General features: G+C 48.3%; 1 protein-coding gene across 4 annotated transcripts in view; it reads left to right on the top strand.

Annotated features, from left to right (window-relative positions):
* Window positions 1-16,485, top strand: part of ALPK2 (alpha kinase 2) — an 88,095-nt gene that overhangs the window by 33,537 nt on the left and 38,073 nt on the right. Inside the window, exons 2-6 of one of the 4 annotated variants that reach the window (XM_070046984.1) lie at window positions 4,260-7,632; window positions 10,497-10,644; window positions 15,400-15,527; window positions 15,628-15,663; window positions 16,110-16,250. In XM_070046984.1, the coding sequence (XP_069903085.1) occupies window positions 4,260-7,632; window positions 10,497-10,644; window positions 15,400-15,527; window positions 15,628-15,663; window positions 16,110-16,120 (3,696 nt within the window). In that variant the 3' untranslated portion in view covers window positions 16,121-16,250. Of the gene's footprint in view, window positions 1-4,259; window positions 7,633-10,496; window positions 10,645-15,399; window positions 15,528-15,627; window positions 15,664-16,109; window positions 16,251-16,485 lie in introns of those variants that run through there. The other 3 variants (XM_070046986.1, XM_030868048.3, XM_070046985.1) reach the window with 3 other exon arrangements.

Here is a 16,485-nt window from a genome sequence, read left to right as displayed (position 1 = left end):
CCAAAGAGTAACACTTCCAAAGCTGGTTTTGAAAGCAGCGTGAAGCTTGAAACTTAACTCTGCTTGCACAACCGTCTCCAACCCCTCCTCTATCCAACATGCCTGATTTTACAACCACATTGTTTCCAGCTGTTAGCCTTTCCAAGAAATTCTGCTCCTAATTGTGTCTCCCGTGGATCCCGTGGAAGGTGTGTTGTCTCTTCACCCACCCCATGATGTGCAGGGTTATCTTCATCATTAGAGGGAGTGTCCTGGATGCCACGAAGTGCATGACACTAATTTCAGTGACTAACAATAGAAAGTGGTATGAGATAAGATCCCTCTTCTCAGATGGCTTATAATCCAGCTGAAGAGACAAGGTGTGTGTGTGGGGGAAGATAAACAGCAGTTCTTGACAAGTTGTGCTAATGGCCAAATGGATGGAATTTAACAAACAGTCCTGCTCCAGGAGTAAAAGGAAGGTCACCACTGATTCCTTCTCTTCCACTTGATGGATAAGATCCAGTGCGGGGCTCACAGAACAAGGGAAACGAATGTCAGCGAGTGCCAGGCACTCGACAGGATGGTGCTGACGTGCGTGTGGTTAGCCTTAGAGGAAGAGACGGAGGGTCAGAGAGGCCAAAGAGGTTACATGGAGGGCTTCCCTGGTGGCACAGTGGTTGAGAGTCCGCCTGCCGATGCAGGGGACACGGGTTTGTGCCCCGGTCCGGGTAGATCCCACATGCTGCGGAGCAGCTGGGCCCGTGAGCCATGGCTGCTGAGCCTGCGCGTCCGGAGCCTGTGCTCCGCAACGGGAGAGGCCACAACACTGAGAGGCCCGCGTACCGCAAAAAAAAAAGAAAAAAAAAAAAAAAGAGGTTACATGGGGTCACGAATGCAATACGTGATTAAGCTGAAGCCCAGGCGGCCAGTCCTGAGTCCACACACCACGATGGGTTTCCGACAAGAGCCCTAAACTCTCCTCCCCCTCACCTGAATGAGGATAATTTTCCTACATAACAAAAGCACCTGAGTCTCACCACTCACTCCGTGATGAGAATAGCTGAGCAGCAGGAGAATCTTTTGCTGGAGTTCTTTCATAATGACTTAACTAAGAGATCTCCCGCTGAAAGAAAGGTCTGACTCATTTGAAAGGTGTGAGCCTGTGGTTTCCCTTTCTCTGAGTTGGCCTCCGAGGAGGCTGCCCTTGGAACCAATGCTGTGAGCCTCAGCAAGTATGCACTGGACTGTGAAAAGCTCTGCTTTGAGAACGTCCATTGGTTACAATCACATTTTATGGAGTTTCACATCAGCAGTGAACCAATTTGTATGGCTGCTTGCTTGAACCTAACTTCCAAAAGGCCAGCAGTCTTCTATGTCCATTGATGCTTCTCCAGTCCTTAGAACAGCTTGGTATATAGTAGGTGCTCAGTAAATACTCAAGTGGATGAATTTTACATGGTCAAGGATTCGCCATAATTCTTTATGTGTGGAGCTTCACCAGGCTATTTTAAAGTAGGATTTTAGTTTAAAAGGTAGAGAGGGGAGGAATCAGTCTACCTTAGTAGGAACAGGACTCTCCTGTAAGTCAAGGCATGATACACCATGGTTAGGATATATCCCAATGACCAAACCACCCTAATCAAAGCTTACTTCTCCTGTGTTTCATCCTCTCCAGGTGTATCAGCCTACAACTCTGATACGCTAGTTAGCAATAATGGGTGGGTAGCGTCCCAGTTAGTAACACAGTGGCTTTTTGACTGGAGCCCTTTGGAAAAAATTGTCCAGTACCTGGCAGAGAATTCTACACGTGGCAGCTAGTCCTTAAATGTCGGGCACTGATGTTGTGATGATGACAAGATCTTAAAGGGCTGACATAGGTAGTGGAAGCTCAGGCAGGGAGGAAGGCTCAGGAGAGGGTCCTGGTGTTTTCGATCAGATAATCTCCCTACACCTCTCAAATCATGACCAGGAAGCTACCCATGCTTTCTATGCTTTTATGATTTTTTTTGCGGTATGCGGGCCTCTCACTGTTGTGGCCTCTCCCGTTGCGGAGCACAGGCTCCGGACGCGCAGGCTCAGTGGCCATGGCCCACGGGCCCAGCTGCTCCGCGGCACGAACCCGTGTCTCCTGCATCGGCTGGCGGACTCTCAACCACTGCGCCACCAGGGAAGCCCTATGCTTTCTATGCTTTTAATAGTTCAGTAGATTTGTGCTATAGCTCAAAAAAACAAAACAAAACAAAAAACCCAAATTAGCAAACGAAAAGAACATTCTCTACACGTTATAGATGTTCAGGTATAGAGGGGAAACCATGAGCACATTAAAGTTCTGGACACTTAAAAAAACAAAAACAAAACTTATTTACCAGATATTTCTTTTCCCTCTTCCATTTTCATATGATGGAAAAAAATATATAGAGTCCCTTTAGAAACACAGGATGTGAACCAGTAGTTCTTCTGCTTGTGGCTAGAAGTCTCTTGAAAGAGAGTTGTCCCGAAGACAGAAGCAGATGAAAGCTCAAACCCTTTCAAATTTAGAGGTTTAATGGGGGAAGTTGAGTAGATCTGACTCATGCGTGGTGTTCATTCATTTACTGATTCTTTCAAGAAGTGTTTATGGAGCCCCTGCTAGGTGCCAACCACTGTACCGGGCCTTAAACAGCCTAGAATGGGAGCTCCCTGCAGATGGGCATTTTGCCTGTATTGTATCCCATCACCTGGGATACTTTCTAGCACGTTGGAGGTATTCAATAAATACTTGAATTGATGAATGGTCCTAGCACTCACGGAATTTATATCACAGGAAACTAAATTTCTTATTCAGCACTTTTATGTCAACCAGATGAGTTAAATGAACATCAGGGTACCTTGCAGGAGAAAAGGAGAGGTGAATCGTTGGCTGCAGGCAGCCTTGGGGAGTGTGGAAACAGGAGTGGTACACTGTTGTCCTGTTTCCTACTGCCGGTGTGTAAAGGGATTGACTGATTTTCACACGTGATTGATGGGAATAAGCGTCAGGACCCTGGAGCTACGTGTACTTCAGCTCTACGTTGTCGTGCGCTGGGGGAGAGACTCTCCTCCCCTCTGTAAGCCCAGTCATCGATTCCCGCACGTTTGAACGGGGCTGCTTCAAAGCAGGAGTCCTGGGGGCAAAGAAGGAGGTGCTTGCCCCAGATCAGCGAGTCCCTTCTCTTGGCTGGGCATAATTCTGATATGTTTCGAAATAATCAATGAGCTAAAAGTTTCAAGAGGCAAGAATTTAGACTGAGTTTACTTCTTTGAACAATATCCAGTGTCGCAGGACAGTCAGATAGTACCATGATGGGTTCACTCCTCGGAAAGTGAGATTTATTCTGTCCTCCCCCTTTCCTCACTCTCTCTTCCCCTGTCTGTATATCTCTTCCCCCGTCTGTATATCTCTTCCCCCAAACCCAAGAAGTCCTGAACCCCCTACGTCTTGTGGATATGGTTTGCCTGCCGCAGGGCATCTGTCTTAAAGTGGGTGAGGCACGTCAGGATTTTATAACCTTCCTGGGGCGGAAATGATTGGCAGTGCTGAAGGCCAATCACAACTCCATTACTTCATTAGAGGTGGATTCAAAAGACATGCCTCTTTAGTAATTAACCAGCAAGATGGCCTACTCGGGGGACAAAGTGTGCTCATTGCTGCTTTACAAGCACTGCATATTTTTTTTTTTTTTTTTTGCGGTACACGGGCCTCTCACTGTTGTGGCCTCTCCCGTTGCGGAACACAGGCTCCGGATGCGCAGGCCCAGTGTCCATGGCTCACGGGCCCAGCCGCTCCGCGGCATGTGGGATCTTCCCGGACCGGGGCACGAACCCGTGTCCCCTGCATCGGCAGGCGGACTCTCAACCACTGCGCCACCAGGGAAGCCCAGCACTGCATGTTTTGTTATGGTTATGTGAAATTTCCTTCTGAAAAGATTCACAAGCTCTTGTGACGATCAAAGAAGTTAACATGTAATTCCATCTTTTTTTCCTGTGAGATGGGCAAGAAATCATTACATGATTGTCAGGAGGCCTTTTGCTTTTAATGGGGAATTTGACCAAGACCCCCTGGAACATACAGTTGCTTAAACTTTTCTTCAGGGTGTCTCTAGTAGCTAGAGTTTGGGGATTTGTGTTTAGATCTCAATCATTCCTTCTCATTGTCTGAGATTATAGTCATCGAGGATTAACACTCTTGGGATTGCAGTTATGCCCTGTTGTGGGATCTCCCAGGAACAGTTCTACTAATATCGCTTTTCATCTTCTAGGTGCAAATTCAGGAAACAGTCAGGGAGCAAATCTCTCTCAGTCGAATGCCAGCTTTCTCAGAGCCTACTGGGGAGGAGTCCGCGTTTACTATGACCACAATAGATTCCTTCTCCAATTTAGGAGGCATCGACGCGAAAAATGCATCATTGGCCCAACACCTGGAGGTAGAAAGGTGTACCCAAGGCCCACGGCACGAAGAAAACCAAGATGGAGAAGACAGCACACCTGGATGTCCCTGGGGAGACCTAGGGTGTGAGCTGAGCATCCCAGAAGCCAATAGTGAAAATATGCCCCGCTGTGAGCCGTCGGCGCGTCTCCCCCAGGAGAACAGCGCTGACCCCGGGGAGCCCCGGGCTCCCTCTCTTGCTTCCCCTGAATTTGTACATACCGTCCCCACCTTGGAAACTGCGTGTGCTGGGCCAAGAGACAGAGTAACAGCGTGTGTGCTAGGCCGTCCTGAAGCAGGTGACCAAGAAGCGTGTGATACTGTGAGCTCTCCTGTTGGAGCCCCAGCTGGTAAATATTTGCCTCAAGAAATTTGCTCCGTGGACTTCGAGCTGGCAGGTCAAAGCAAAGCATCTGATCTGTGTTCTTCTGATGACAAGGCACTGGATATTCTTTCTCAGACACAAGGTTCTGAGCCTCCACAGTCTACATACGGAAGCAGCAATGAGAGAACCTCTGCAGTGTTCCCTCTTTTTATCAGTGCTCTCATCTGGAACATTTCACAGAAAGCCAGTACAGGTGCCACTGGGGAAAATCTCTCCAAGGTGGAGGGTTCCACCTCCATGTTGGCCTCCATGGTAAAGGCTGGTCAGGGGGTGCTGAGCCCCAGTCACTCAGGTGGGCTCGAGGAAAGACAGCCTCTGTCTTCTGAGAATGACTCTTTGGAATGGTCTAAAGAAGGTGGTGACGAGAGCTCTAGCTCCAGTGCCCCGGTCACTGCAGACACACTGGCCAGTCATAGTTCAACAGCGAAGTTTCCTCAGGAGAAGCCAACAACATTAATTGCTAATCTTGAGTGTTTTGAGGTGACTGGGGAGAGTGGGGACACATCCACTGTTACCATTGCCACCAAAGGCCAACCACCCAAATACCTCCCTGTTTCAGTTGCTGGGAACAGCCATGTAGGTGGCCCTGATGAGAGCTCAACTTGGGCACCAGATGACAATTTTTCTCAACTTCCTTCCAACGCACAATTGGGTCATATTTTAAATGGTTCTACAACTGCATCTTCAAAAGGGCTAGTGTGCATGGCTCCCAGTGGACCAGGAATCCACGTCCACGTTCCTCAGCTCCCAGAGGGAGAGGATTTCTGTAGCAATGCCCCTCTTCAGATTGATAACCAGTTTGGAAAGAGCCAGACCGTGGGCAGAGCAGACACCAGGAGCCTTGAAGAGAATTTCCAAGAAAAAGGAAGTGAAACAGCACAGAGTGTCCAGCAGGGTTCTCTTGACGAAAATTTCCAAGAAAGCTTGCCCATGACGTCTGCTGTACCAGGGGAGATAAACCTGGTACTCTTGGACCACTCATCGGCCAACTCCAGGGAGGGAAGGCAACAGAGCTCGGGCTTGGGGACTCGTGTGCCCATGGTGGCTGAATCTATAACGGAAGATGATAGCCAGGCTCTGAGTAATGTTCCGTCTCCCTCTAATACCCTTCTGGGGGAGCCTAAAGAGAGCGGTCCAGGATATTGGGAAGCAGGTAAACGGGTGAAGATTATAACTCTAGAGGCTTCCATTTCAGAAACCTGGCCACCAAGACAACTGACAGATTCTAAGTGCAAGGAGTCACAACCTGGTCTCATCCCTGGTAGGGTCTGGGCTGTATCTGACGTTCTAAAGACTGATGCTGCCGTGCCTGAACTGGACCCCTCTGAGACAGCATCAGCCTGCAGTCCTCAGGCTGAGTCCGGCTCAGCAATTGCTAATAACAGAGAAATCCACAAAAGTGAAGACCTAGCTGGCCATGCAAACTGGAGTTGTCTTTCCTCCCAGTGTTTGAGCCAACCCAGACTCCTGGAGTCCTCTGTGGACCCTGTAGATGAAAAAGAATTATGTGTCACAGACTTGCTATCAGAGGCTTCCAGAACTGGAAGGAAGGAAAATGTTAAGAGTGCAAGTCAAAACCAAGAGGAAAGCCAACTCAAGATGGATCGCCCTTCCTTCTTTAAACAGTTCCTGACCTGCCCTGAAATCTTAGAGTCCTCTGTAGATCCCAGTGATGAAACAAGTGTGGAGTGGGCCAGGGTGGAAACACCAGAGCCTTCTGAATCCACACTGGGGGCCATCAGAGTGGAGAGTAAATTGAATGATGGAAACTTGGGCCAGAGAGTAGAGGTCCAACCATCCATCTTTCAAGTTCCGTGCCCCCAGCAAAGTGGGGAAGCCATTCCAAGAGAAAACACCATCAGCCGAGACCAAGGGCACAGTGGGGGAGAGGGGGCGAGACAAAGCCAACGTGACGGAGCGAAGGGGGACGTACGCTCTGCCATTTTGCCTGTCCCGGGTCCTGTCAAAGGTGGGGAAACGACTCCAACGGGACGCGGCAGAAGCCAAATACAAGAGGGCAGTGAGAGGCGCTTAGCGGAGGCTGAACAAAGTAAAAATAACAAAGCAGAATTCGTTTCCCCCACTTTACCTCTTTCTAGCGGTCTTGCAAGAATGACTCCCGCCTCTGGAGTTGATACTCACGGCTCCACAAGTCAAAGTCATGACCTCCCTGAGAACGATTTAGTGGAGCCCAGAAACCATCAGTGTGCGTTTTCTGACTTAAAGGAAAGGGGAGCTATTGAGAGTGAGTGTGGGAAACATGTGTCCCCTTCTAGTGGTCTCACCTGGGGGCTGTTTACTTCATCTCTTGAGGAAAGCATCACAGGCTTTTCAAGAAGCCACAAAATTGAGGAACATAAAATAGAGGAGCCCCCAGTTGGGGAAACCAAACCCACAAGCACATCTGGCTCCCCAGCAGCAACACTCATGTCCAGAGAATGTGCATCAGAGAAAGTTCCTAAGATGCTGCAGGACCCCTGCCAGCAGGGCTCCACCCTTGGCCGTGGGAAAATGTCAAGGGAGGAGAAGGTCCTCCCTGTGGTGGCCCAAGCTGGCTGCCTCCCCAGGGTCCCTCCAGCAGTGACTGGGTCAGAGGAGGTCAAGGGGAAGCAAGAAACCCCAGGGAGTGGACACGTAGCTGAGGGAGTAAAGAAGAAAATTCTGTCCAGGGTGGCCACCCTGAGGCTGAGATTGGAAGAGAAAGAAAACGCCAGAAAGAACTCGATCTTTCTTAAAAAGAGTCCTGAACTCGAAACATCGGTATCACGCACAGATGAGAAAAAAGACTCCAAAAGACCACCTCGCAAAAGCGAAGGGACAGGTGAGGCTGTGTTGCTTCCTATCATTGTTAACGTTTGGGTTTGTTGACCTGATGTCAAGTTCGTGTGTCCACCTGAGCCCTTGCAGTTAAGGTGTGTGTCCACTAGGGGGGCGTCGGATGGTATGGCTGTGACCAGTGGCCTGGCATGTAGGCCCTTGGGTCTCAAACTTGAGCGGCCTCAGGATCCCCCAGAGGACTGGTTAAGACAGGTTGCTGGGCGCAACCCCAGAGTTCCTGATTCCGGAGAAAGTGCGTTTCTAACGAGTTCTTGGGTGATGTGCTGGGAGGACCACTGATATAGGCTGCCTTGTAGGTATGCTTAACTGAGGGAGCGTGATTACTACGCCTTTCTGTTTAATTATCCTTCAAAAATTTTTTTTAAAGAAACAGAAGCATTAATCAGTGTAGCTAATTAGTGTAATTAAATAGACAGAAAAACATTTAGGTACAGTCCAGCAGCCTCCTTTTAATCTTTTTTTTTTTTTTTATTTGAAGTGGCTGATTGGATGTTGGGTTTTCTTCCAAATTTGAGTATAAACTTTCTTTCCAACTTGCCCTCCGCTTTGAGCGGGAAGTCCCCCCTGGGTCTCTGTTCCAGGTTTCAGACCACTTGAGGCTCAGAGCCCCGGTAACTGCAGTCAATTCTGCTTCACCTGGGGAACCGAGTCAATGCCAAACTCCGTCCTATCACCCAGATTTCAGCCTCTTCTTCCTGAGCTCTTTCCCTTCCCATGAAACCTGGCAGAAGTCAGAAGAGACTGCAGCCAGGTAACGTGCCTGCCTGAGCTGGAGCAGAGCGCTGCGGCCCTCCTTAACCCCGGGGGAGAGGCTTTTCCTCTTACCCCAGTGCTTACTGTGTTCCCAGACCTCAGCAAACGGGCCCACAGCCCCTGCTGCTGAAAAGATCAAACACAAAACTGCTTTCCGAGTTTTAAAACATATTTAGAGAGAATGAAACCATGTTTTCAAGAGATCTCAAGTGGTTTCAGCCCAGAGGAAAAAAATCTTAATTTGGAATTCTTGTCTGTTTCCGTGGGAGAAAGGACCATCCAGGTGCCGTTGGAGGATTTGATCTCCGGAGCTGCGTCACCAGGCATGAAGGGCTGCAGCCACAGGGAGCACAGCCTTCTGGGGGTGGGGTGGGGAGGAGTTAGGAGTGTGTGTGTGTTGGGATGTTAGGGATGACTTGGATAACTCTGAAAGAAATAGAACTTGAGTAAACTTTTTTTCCACATTCAAAGCTTAGTACAAGCAAAGCTTTATAGTCACAGGGGGCTTCTCTATCCTTTGCCCTCAACACTTGGGCAGAATATACACCGCAGAGAAACCTAGCTTCCCTCTCGAGCCTCATTTTAGCTCCCTCTGTTTTGTTTTGTTTTTTCCCTCCATCCCACACGGACAGGTGTCCTTTCCCAAAGCCCTGAGGCCTCCTGACCAAGCCAGCTTCCTAGCCTAGACCCTCATTTAGTTCTGCCCATTTTATGCCTTTCCCTGAATTCCCCTCCCCCAGTTTTGTCTTCAGAACTTACAACGGGTTGTGGACAGGGTTGGCAGCCTTAGGAACTCTTAGGTGTCAGCAAATCACCCAGGAAGGGCCCTTGAGGAAATATGTCCCAGGTGGGGCAGTGGGCTTGGTCAAGACTCTAGAGAAAGAGCTTGACACCGTGGGCCAGAGCACCTAGCACCGGTAGCTAGGTAGGGCCAGATGAAGTGAAATGAGTTTTGCCGGCAGTAAGGACTTGGTATATTTAATCTTTCTCCCATAATATTGTTAGTACCCTGAGCTACTCTCTAATGCAAAAATTTGTTACCCAAGCGCCCCATTATTACTTCCTGGGAAGAAAACAAGCTTTTCAATACGCACTGATATCCAAGCCAAGTCTGTTGCCAAGAGATGGGAGGCACATTTAACACATGAACGATTTCACAGTAGTGGCATCTGCGGCAGCAGAGCAAACAAAGCATCGGTATTGATGACTTTGGGCTTGGCTGTGGATTCTATAACATTTTGTTACCAAAGCTGTGTAATTTTGAAACTCAGTGTGAAATAGACCAACACCACGTTTCCAGTAACCTCTACCTGCCAAATTATTCTGACCACCTGGCTGTGTCAGCCATCCTCCTCTTGTCTAGGCTGCCGCCCAGTGGCTGCCCTGAGTAATTACACGTTTACCTGGTGTGCCACCCTCTCGTCCCTTATTTAAAAAAGCTCAGCCTAACCCCTGGGAATTGTGTATTGCTCCTATTTCATTCAAGTAGACAGTTCTCTTTCGCTAATGAAATTGATCTCCTAATGGATTGCAGTGATGTCCGATATCTTTCTGCAAAGATAACTGTGATCAAGGGGAGAGATGGATGAATATTCTTCAGCAAAGGACTTACTGTTGTTGCCTTTTACACCTGGGGGCTTAGCCACATCACTCGGCTAGTCCAGATTTTATTCCACTTCCTAACCCCCAGCTTTACTTTTGACCTGGATCATCTGGTAGTCATCTAAAAGCATCTTTATTTGGCCCAGGTCCTATAGACTCGGTATCTACAACGCCCATCCCTCCCGTCAATTTTTTTAAAGTTTCAAGTTCTGTTTCACTTCGTGCATTGCAGACCTCACTCAGGAATTTTAAGTGATGAAAAGTGGGAGTTTCCTGTTACTGACTTGTTCATTTTCTATCTGTTGAGGAAAGTACCGTCTCCCCTCAGACACCAGATTCCCTCACCCACCAAACGGAGGGTAATGATTATTATCCCTGTCTCTTGGGATTGTAGTGAGAATTAAATGTGATAAAATGGGAAAGTCTCTTGCCCACCCTAAGGCTCTCTGCAATTCTTATAAGAACACTGACCTACAAGTTTCTTGTTTTCAGCTCCAGTATTACTGAAAAAGATCCAGGCTGAGATGTTCCCCGACCACTCTGGAAATGTTAAATTAAGCTGCCAGTTTGCAGAGATTCATGAAGATTCTACTATCTGGTGGATGAAAGATTCAAAGTCGATAGCCCAAGTGCAGAGAAGGTGCGATATCCACCCCCACCCCCACCCCCCGGTTACTTTTCACAGTTGGTTGTTTATTTCACAACATGGTTCTAAAGGAAAATAGTAAATTATAGGAAGTAAAAAGAAGATTGAAGCAGAAACTCCACACCCAAAGTATCCAAGAAGAGTAAGTAACAAAAGGACAGATACCTGGACAGGGAGGACGGTGAAGCGTTCTTGCCTTGCCTTGGCTACCATCACGTTTGGTGGCCTTAAGGAAGGCACAAACCTTTCATCACATTTTTTAAAATCAGGGGAACCTGTCCAATCATCTTCTAGTCTGAGGTCCTGTGGTCCCAAGATTAAAGAGCTCTCTTTTATATGCCCGTGCATTTTGCTGTTCTCATAAATTCCCATTAACCTAACAAAAAGCTAAGAAGGTAAATCAAAAGGAAAAAACAATCCGTGAGGTTACAGAAAAGTGGCATCTACCCAGGGTGGTAAGCTGCCCTCTCTAAGATGGGAAAACCAGTTTATATCTGGGGCCATAGGTTAGAGGAGCTGAAGGGGAGGAGAGGAGAGATGACTGAGCATCACTGCCAAGGATACCCCGTGTGGAATGAACCTTCCTCAAGAGGCTTTCCAGCAATAAATGCTTGCTCGAGTGAACTGGCGAATCAAGCTTTGTCTTTTGCACCTGAGGAGGTGTGACTCATTCTAGAAACAGATGCCCTGGTTCGATGGAAACCAGCCTAACTCAGACAATTCTCAGAAGCTCCTTTCTGCCAAAGGAGGTCCTAGTACAGCTCCCTGAGTCACGGGAGGTGTTCTTAACCCACTAATCTTATCACAGATAGGCTGAAAAAGTGAGAGAAATCAGTTTCCTGTAAAATTAAATCAAATGTCTGCTTGGAACACATCTGGCAATTGTTCCAAATGCAACGATGGGAGACTTGAGCTATAGTTTCCTGTCTGTAACATCACGCCAGAAAGCCAACTAGTTATCTAGTTATCATCTCCTATAACTATGGTTGTAATAAAGCTGCGTTACCTAAAAGGCCGTCATTACCCTGCTTGTCTTATGCAAGGCTTAAGAATCACAATGAAGAATAAATGGCTTGATTATTTTAAAAATCAAGGTGGTTCCCTAGAGCTTTATTTTAAAAAAAAAAAGTGCTAATTATTCATTTAAAGTACTTTCCGTAGCCGTCAGCCAAGAAAATGAACCAGCGTTTTTTGCTCTTGATCTAAGCTGAAAATTGGCACTTGAATCTTTCAGGTCCCTTTTCCATCTGAGGTGTCTTTAGAGAACCTAGCCTCCCTCTAGAAAGTGTGTGACCTCAGTAGGCACGCCACCTACTAATGACACGTGGCCCAGGCCTTTAAGTTCTTGGGGAGGTTGGCTTCATTCTTCTGGGTAACGCTGTCTGGCGTAGGCGCACCCATGTGCCCTCCCTGTGCAACCACTGGAGATTTGGGAGTCATAACTCCTTTGATATTAAGTCATTTATATTTCAGGGGGATTTTCAAACGTTATCAAATTTTCACCCCTAATTCCGGTTGCATGTTTCCTTTTTTTTTTTTTTTTTTTTTTTTGCGGTACGCGGGCCTCTCACTGCTGTGGCCTCTCCCGTTGCGGAGCACAGGCTCCGGACGCGCAGGCTCAGCGGCCATGGCTCACGGGCCCAGCCGCTCCGCGGCATGTGGGATCCTCCCGGACCGGGGCACGAACCCGTGTCCCCTGCATCGGCAGGCGGACTCTCAACCACTGCGCCACCAGGGAAGCCCTGCATGTTTCCTTTACATGTCCCTCCAAGAAATCTCTCACTGCCTTGTCAAGATATAGTTATCAAAAAGTTGATCTGTCAAACAAATGTAACAGGAACATGTAACAAAGGTCTTCCTTCTCTAACTCATTAAATAATGAGTAAGATGGGAAAGCTGTTTAAAGGAACATCTGAGGAATGGATTTATACAGTTAATCTGGCAAAAGAATGCTGGAATGTTTGCAAATGGATACGAAACTTGTTAATGTTCAACAGGTAATAAACCTTGGGAGTTATCTTTTGTAGGTTTCTGTCCAGGAGAAGTTATAACTGGGTGGGTTCTATTGGGTTGACCAAAAAGTTCATTCGGGTTTTTCTGTAACATCTTACAAAGATGTTTAAAGAGTAAATAGCAAAGTCCGACAGAGGAGCATCTGCTATAACTAACTTCTCCTTGGGTGAGCCCATTAACCAGTGACACACAAAGGACACTCAATCATCCTTTCGCCTTTGTCCCCAGGTTTAGGATACTTTTCCTTAATAGGCTAAATTTTGGAAATTAGGTGTCAGGACACGTGCTTGTGGCTAGGACAAGGTGAATGTTCTCTGAGGAAACCAAGAAGAAAGTGGTAGCTTGTGCAATGGCTCCAAGAAGATCTCAAGCTGGCACCCTTCAGTGCTACCTTGGCCGTCAGCACCTCCTTGGTAACCAGGAACCCATTCTCCACTCTGGGGAGAGAGGTGCTTGGGAGTGGCCTGGGCGTTAGAAAGGGCCACTGTCCCCATGGAGTGGATTGGCTGAAAGCTGAGCACAGATCACATCATTGCTGCCGGACAAGCAGGGAGGGAAGAGCTGACTGCCATCAGAGGCAGGTTCTCCTTGGTTGGCCGTTGGAAGGACGTCTCCACCCAGGTTGGAAGGTGGGCACTGGGTGCTGGCAGTCCTCACCCCTGCTCCCTGGGGCTGCTGATGGATTCTGGGCTCTTCTGAGAAGCCCCCAGTTTAGATGCCCTTCCCCTCCGGCCGATTGAGTTCTTGGCTGTGTTAACTCTGGTCACACTTGGAGCTTCTTTTGCTTGCACTTGTCTCCCCAGCTACGCTCCACTCCCGTTTGGCCCTTTGTGCATTTGGCCGTTCCTCCCCCTAAAAGCAAAAACCTGTGTCCCTTACAGGGTAAAAGAATATGAAACCGAGCTTTCCCCCTATTGATTCAAAAAGGTGCAAGACCACTTCTTTTCACTTCTCACAGTTTATATGGGTATTTTCTGTGTGTCTATCTCCTCCCAGACTGGAAGACCCTCACGGGTGAAGACTGTGCCTTTTTCCCCATCACCAGATCCCCCGGTACTGGGCACACAGCAGCTGACCCCCGCTGATGGCTCATGGCCACTCCCCAGACTAGACCCCTCAGTCAGGCTTCACGTGCCAGGTGTCAGTTGCTACTCATGCACACCCAGGAGCGGATCTTGCTCTTTCCTCTTTCCCAGACGAGGAAACTGAGGGCGAGAGACCAGAGCTCAGCTCAGGATTTGAATCCAGGTCTTTGTGACTCCTCAGCTGCCCCTCATAGAAGAAGGCCTCTGTGGGCCAAGACAGAAAAAGGCCACCGAGATTCTGTGCCAAGCGTCAGGACTTCTTGGCCGGAAGGAACTTGTCACGGGACCATTCTAGTTCAGCCGCCAGCCTCGACTGCCCCTTTCAGGGACACAAGCGCTGTGCTGATCAACAGGCCGCTAGAGGAGGATACGGCACGCCCCCCGCCCCTCCCCCCGGTGACTTAGTATTTGGCAGCCTGTCCAGGAAGTCTTCCCCTTATAACTGGGCTTGTTCACATCCACTTTCAACCATACATTCAGGATGTGCTTGGAGGAAGTATTATGATTTAGTGGACTGTGTTTTAAGCCACGGGTCCATTCCAGAAGAGGCATGTGTACATCGGAGGCTTGAAGTCTACTGAAAAGCTGAACGATAACGAAGACTTCTGTTGGCTCTGCCAACTGAGATGAATGGATTTTGCTGTTGAATTGTGAAATGAACCAAAACGTACACTGCGCACACGTGACCTTGGTGAATGTCTAACAAAATTCACCGTATAGAACAAAACTAGAATAATATTTGAGTATTTTTTTGACTGCAAAGTAAATTTTCTGTTTGAGACTTTGGAACAAAGATTGTGGCTTTAACTCTAATCTCAATTGTCCCCGATTTGAGGGCAGGAATCACAAATCACTTGGAAGCAGCTTATCACAGTCAAGAGGAGGGTTCCAGAGTCAGGTTATCTGGTTTAAGTCCTGAGTCTACTCTCATCAGCTGTGTGACCTTAGGCCCCTTGCTTAATCTCACTGTGCCTCTGTTTCCTCTTCTGTGAACTGCGGACAGTAATAGTATTTGTTAGATTGCTCCAAGGATGGCACGGAATAGTCCTTAAAGTGATGGGCACAATGCCTGACACGTACCAAGTGCTCAATACACATGAGCCATGACCATCATCATTGTCACCACCACGTTTTTCTGTTTAGAGCACAGTCCTGGAACGTGAGATTGGGTGGGCAGATGGATGGATGGTCTTTGCGAGGGGAGCACACTATTAAAGTCTCCAGCCCATGAGTCCTTATATACAACAAAGACCCCCTTTCTGTTGTCTCTACTGTGTCTGGGTTTGGAACTTTCAGGTTTCCTTTGAGCCCAGGACACCTGGATTAGTAACACAACTGAGGAATTCTGAGCAGAAATGTTAACGAAAGCCCCCAGGATTCACATTTTCCATTCTCTGCTCTACTAATGGCAGTCAAACCTCCCAGGTGTTTCCGTGCATTCATATTGCATAATGAAGTGAGGGTGTGAAGCAAAACCACGCCGATCGTCTCCTACAAATAAGTTAGCTTTAACAGCTGATCCCAATCTTGTCTTTCAGCCAGCCCGTTGGCTGACCTCACGAGGGCGGGGAAGCGTTCGTTTCTTTCTCCTGTTAGAAAAGTGCAACTTCAGAATGATGATGCGTGCCCACGTTCATGTCCCCCACTGCAGAGCAGGAGACAGCTCCACTGTGTCCTTGGCCATCCTTCAAGCCAGTCAGAAGGACCAGGGCCTCTATTCTTGCTGTATCAAGAACGGTTACGGGAAAGTGGCTACGGAATTTCACCTCACCACAGAAGGTAAACCTCAGCTTTGCCGTTTCCAGTGAAAACCGCTAGCCCCTACCAGTTCAGAATGCTGCTTTGTACTGAAGGCGTTCTCTTCTCTGTCATCTTCCAGTTCTCAAACAACTTTCAAGTCACCCAGATGTTAAAGGTAAGCTAACCTGAGCTGGACGTCAGAGGAAACGGGTGCATCCTAAAGCATGAAATAGGCAATGGTAGAAGCAACCTTCCCGTCGACTCTGAACCAAGTAGGAGAGAGCTCAGGAATGCCTGGGAAACGAATTCATAAGCTATTTCAACCTGACTACAGGGCCTGTGATGAGTGCGTTAGGCCCCAGAGGTCCAGAAGTGAATTATTAAAGAGATCAGACTGTGCAGTTGGGACCGTGTTGGCGAGGGGGCGGGGGGCACTTTTGGGGTTAGGCTTTCCCTGTGGAGCAGCAGACTTGCATCCAGCCCATCTGCACGGGGTTTTTCAGCCTCTGGCACGTACACAGCATGTTTGTTTGTTTGTTTTAAGGGTTTCCTTTTCTCCACATTCTCACCAACACTTGTTATCTCTTATCTTTGTTTTTGAATTTTTTTTTTATACAGCAGGTTCTTATTAGTCATCAGTTTTGTTTTTTTTTTTGTTTTTGTTTTTTGTTTTTTTTTGCGTTACGCGGGCCTCTCACCGCTGTGGCCCCTCCCGTCGCAGAGCACAGGCTCCGGACGCGCAGGCTCAGCGGCCATGGCTCACGGGCCCAGCCGCTCCGCGGCATGTGGGATCCTCCCGGTCCGGGGCACGAACCCGTGTCCCCTGCATCGGCAGGCGGACTCCCAACCACTGCGCCACCAGGGAAGCCCTAGTCATCAGTTTTATACACATCCGTGTATACATGTCAATCCCAATCTCCCAATTCATCCCACACCCTCACCCCCCGCCCGCTCTCCCCCCTTGGTGTCCCTGCGTTTGTTCTCTACGTCACACGGC

Source organism: Globicephala melas, chromosome 13 (assembly GCF_963455315.2).
Source record: "Globicephala melas chromosome 13, mGloMel1.2, whole genome shotgun sequence".
In the NCBI taxonomy this organism is placed as follows: Eukaryota; Metazoa; Chordata; class Mammalia; order Artiodactyla; family Delphinidae; genus Globicephala; species Globicephala melas.
This window is presented reverse-complemented; position numbering and strand designations above follow the sequence as displayed.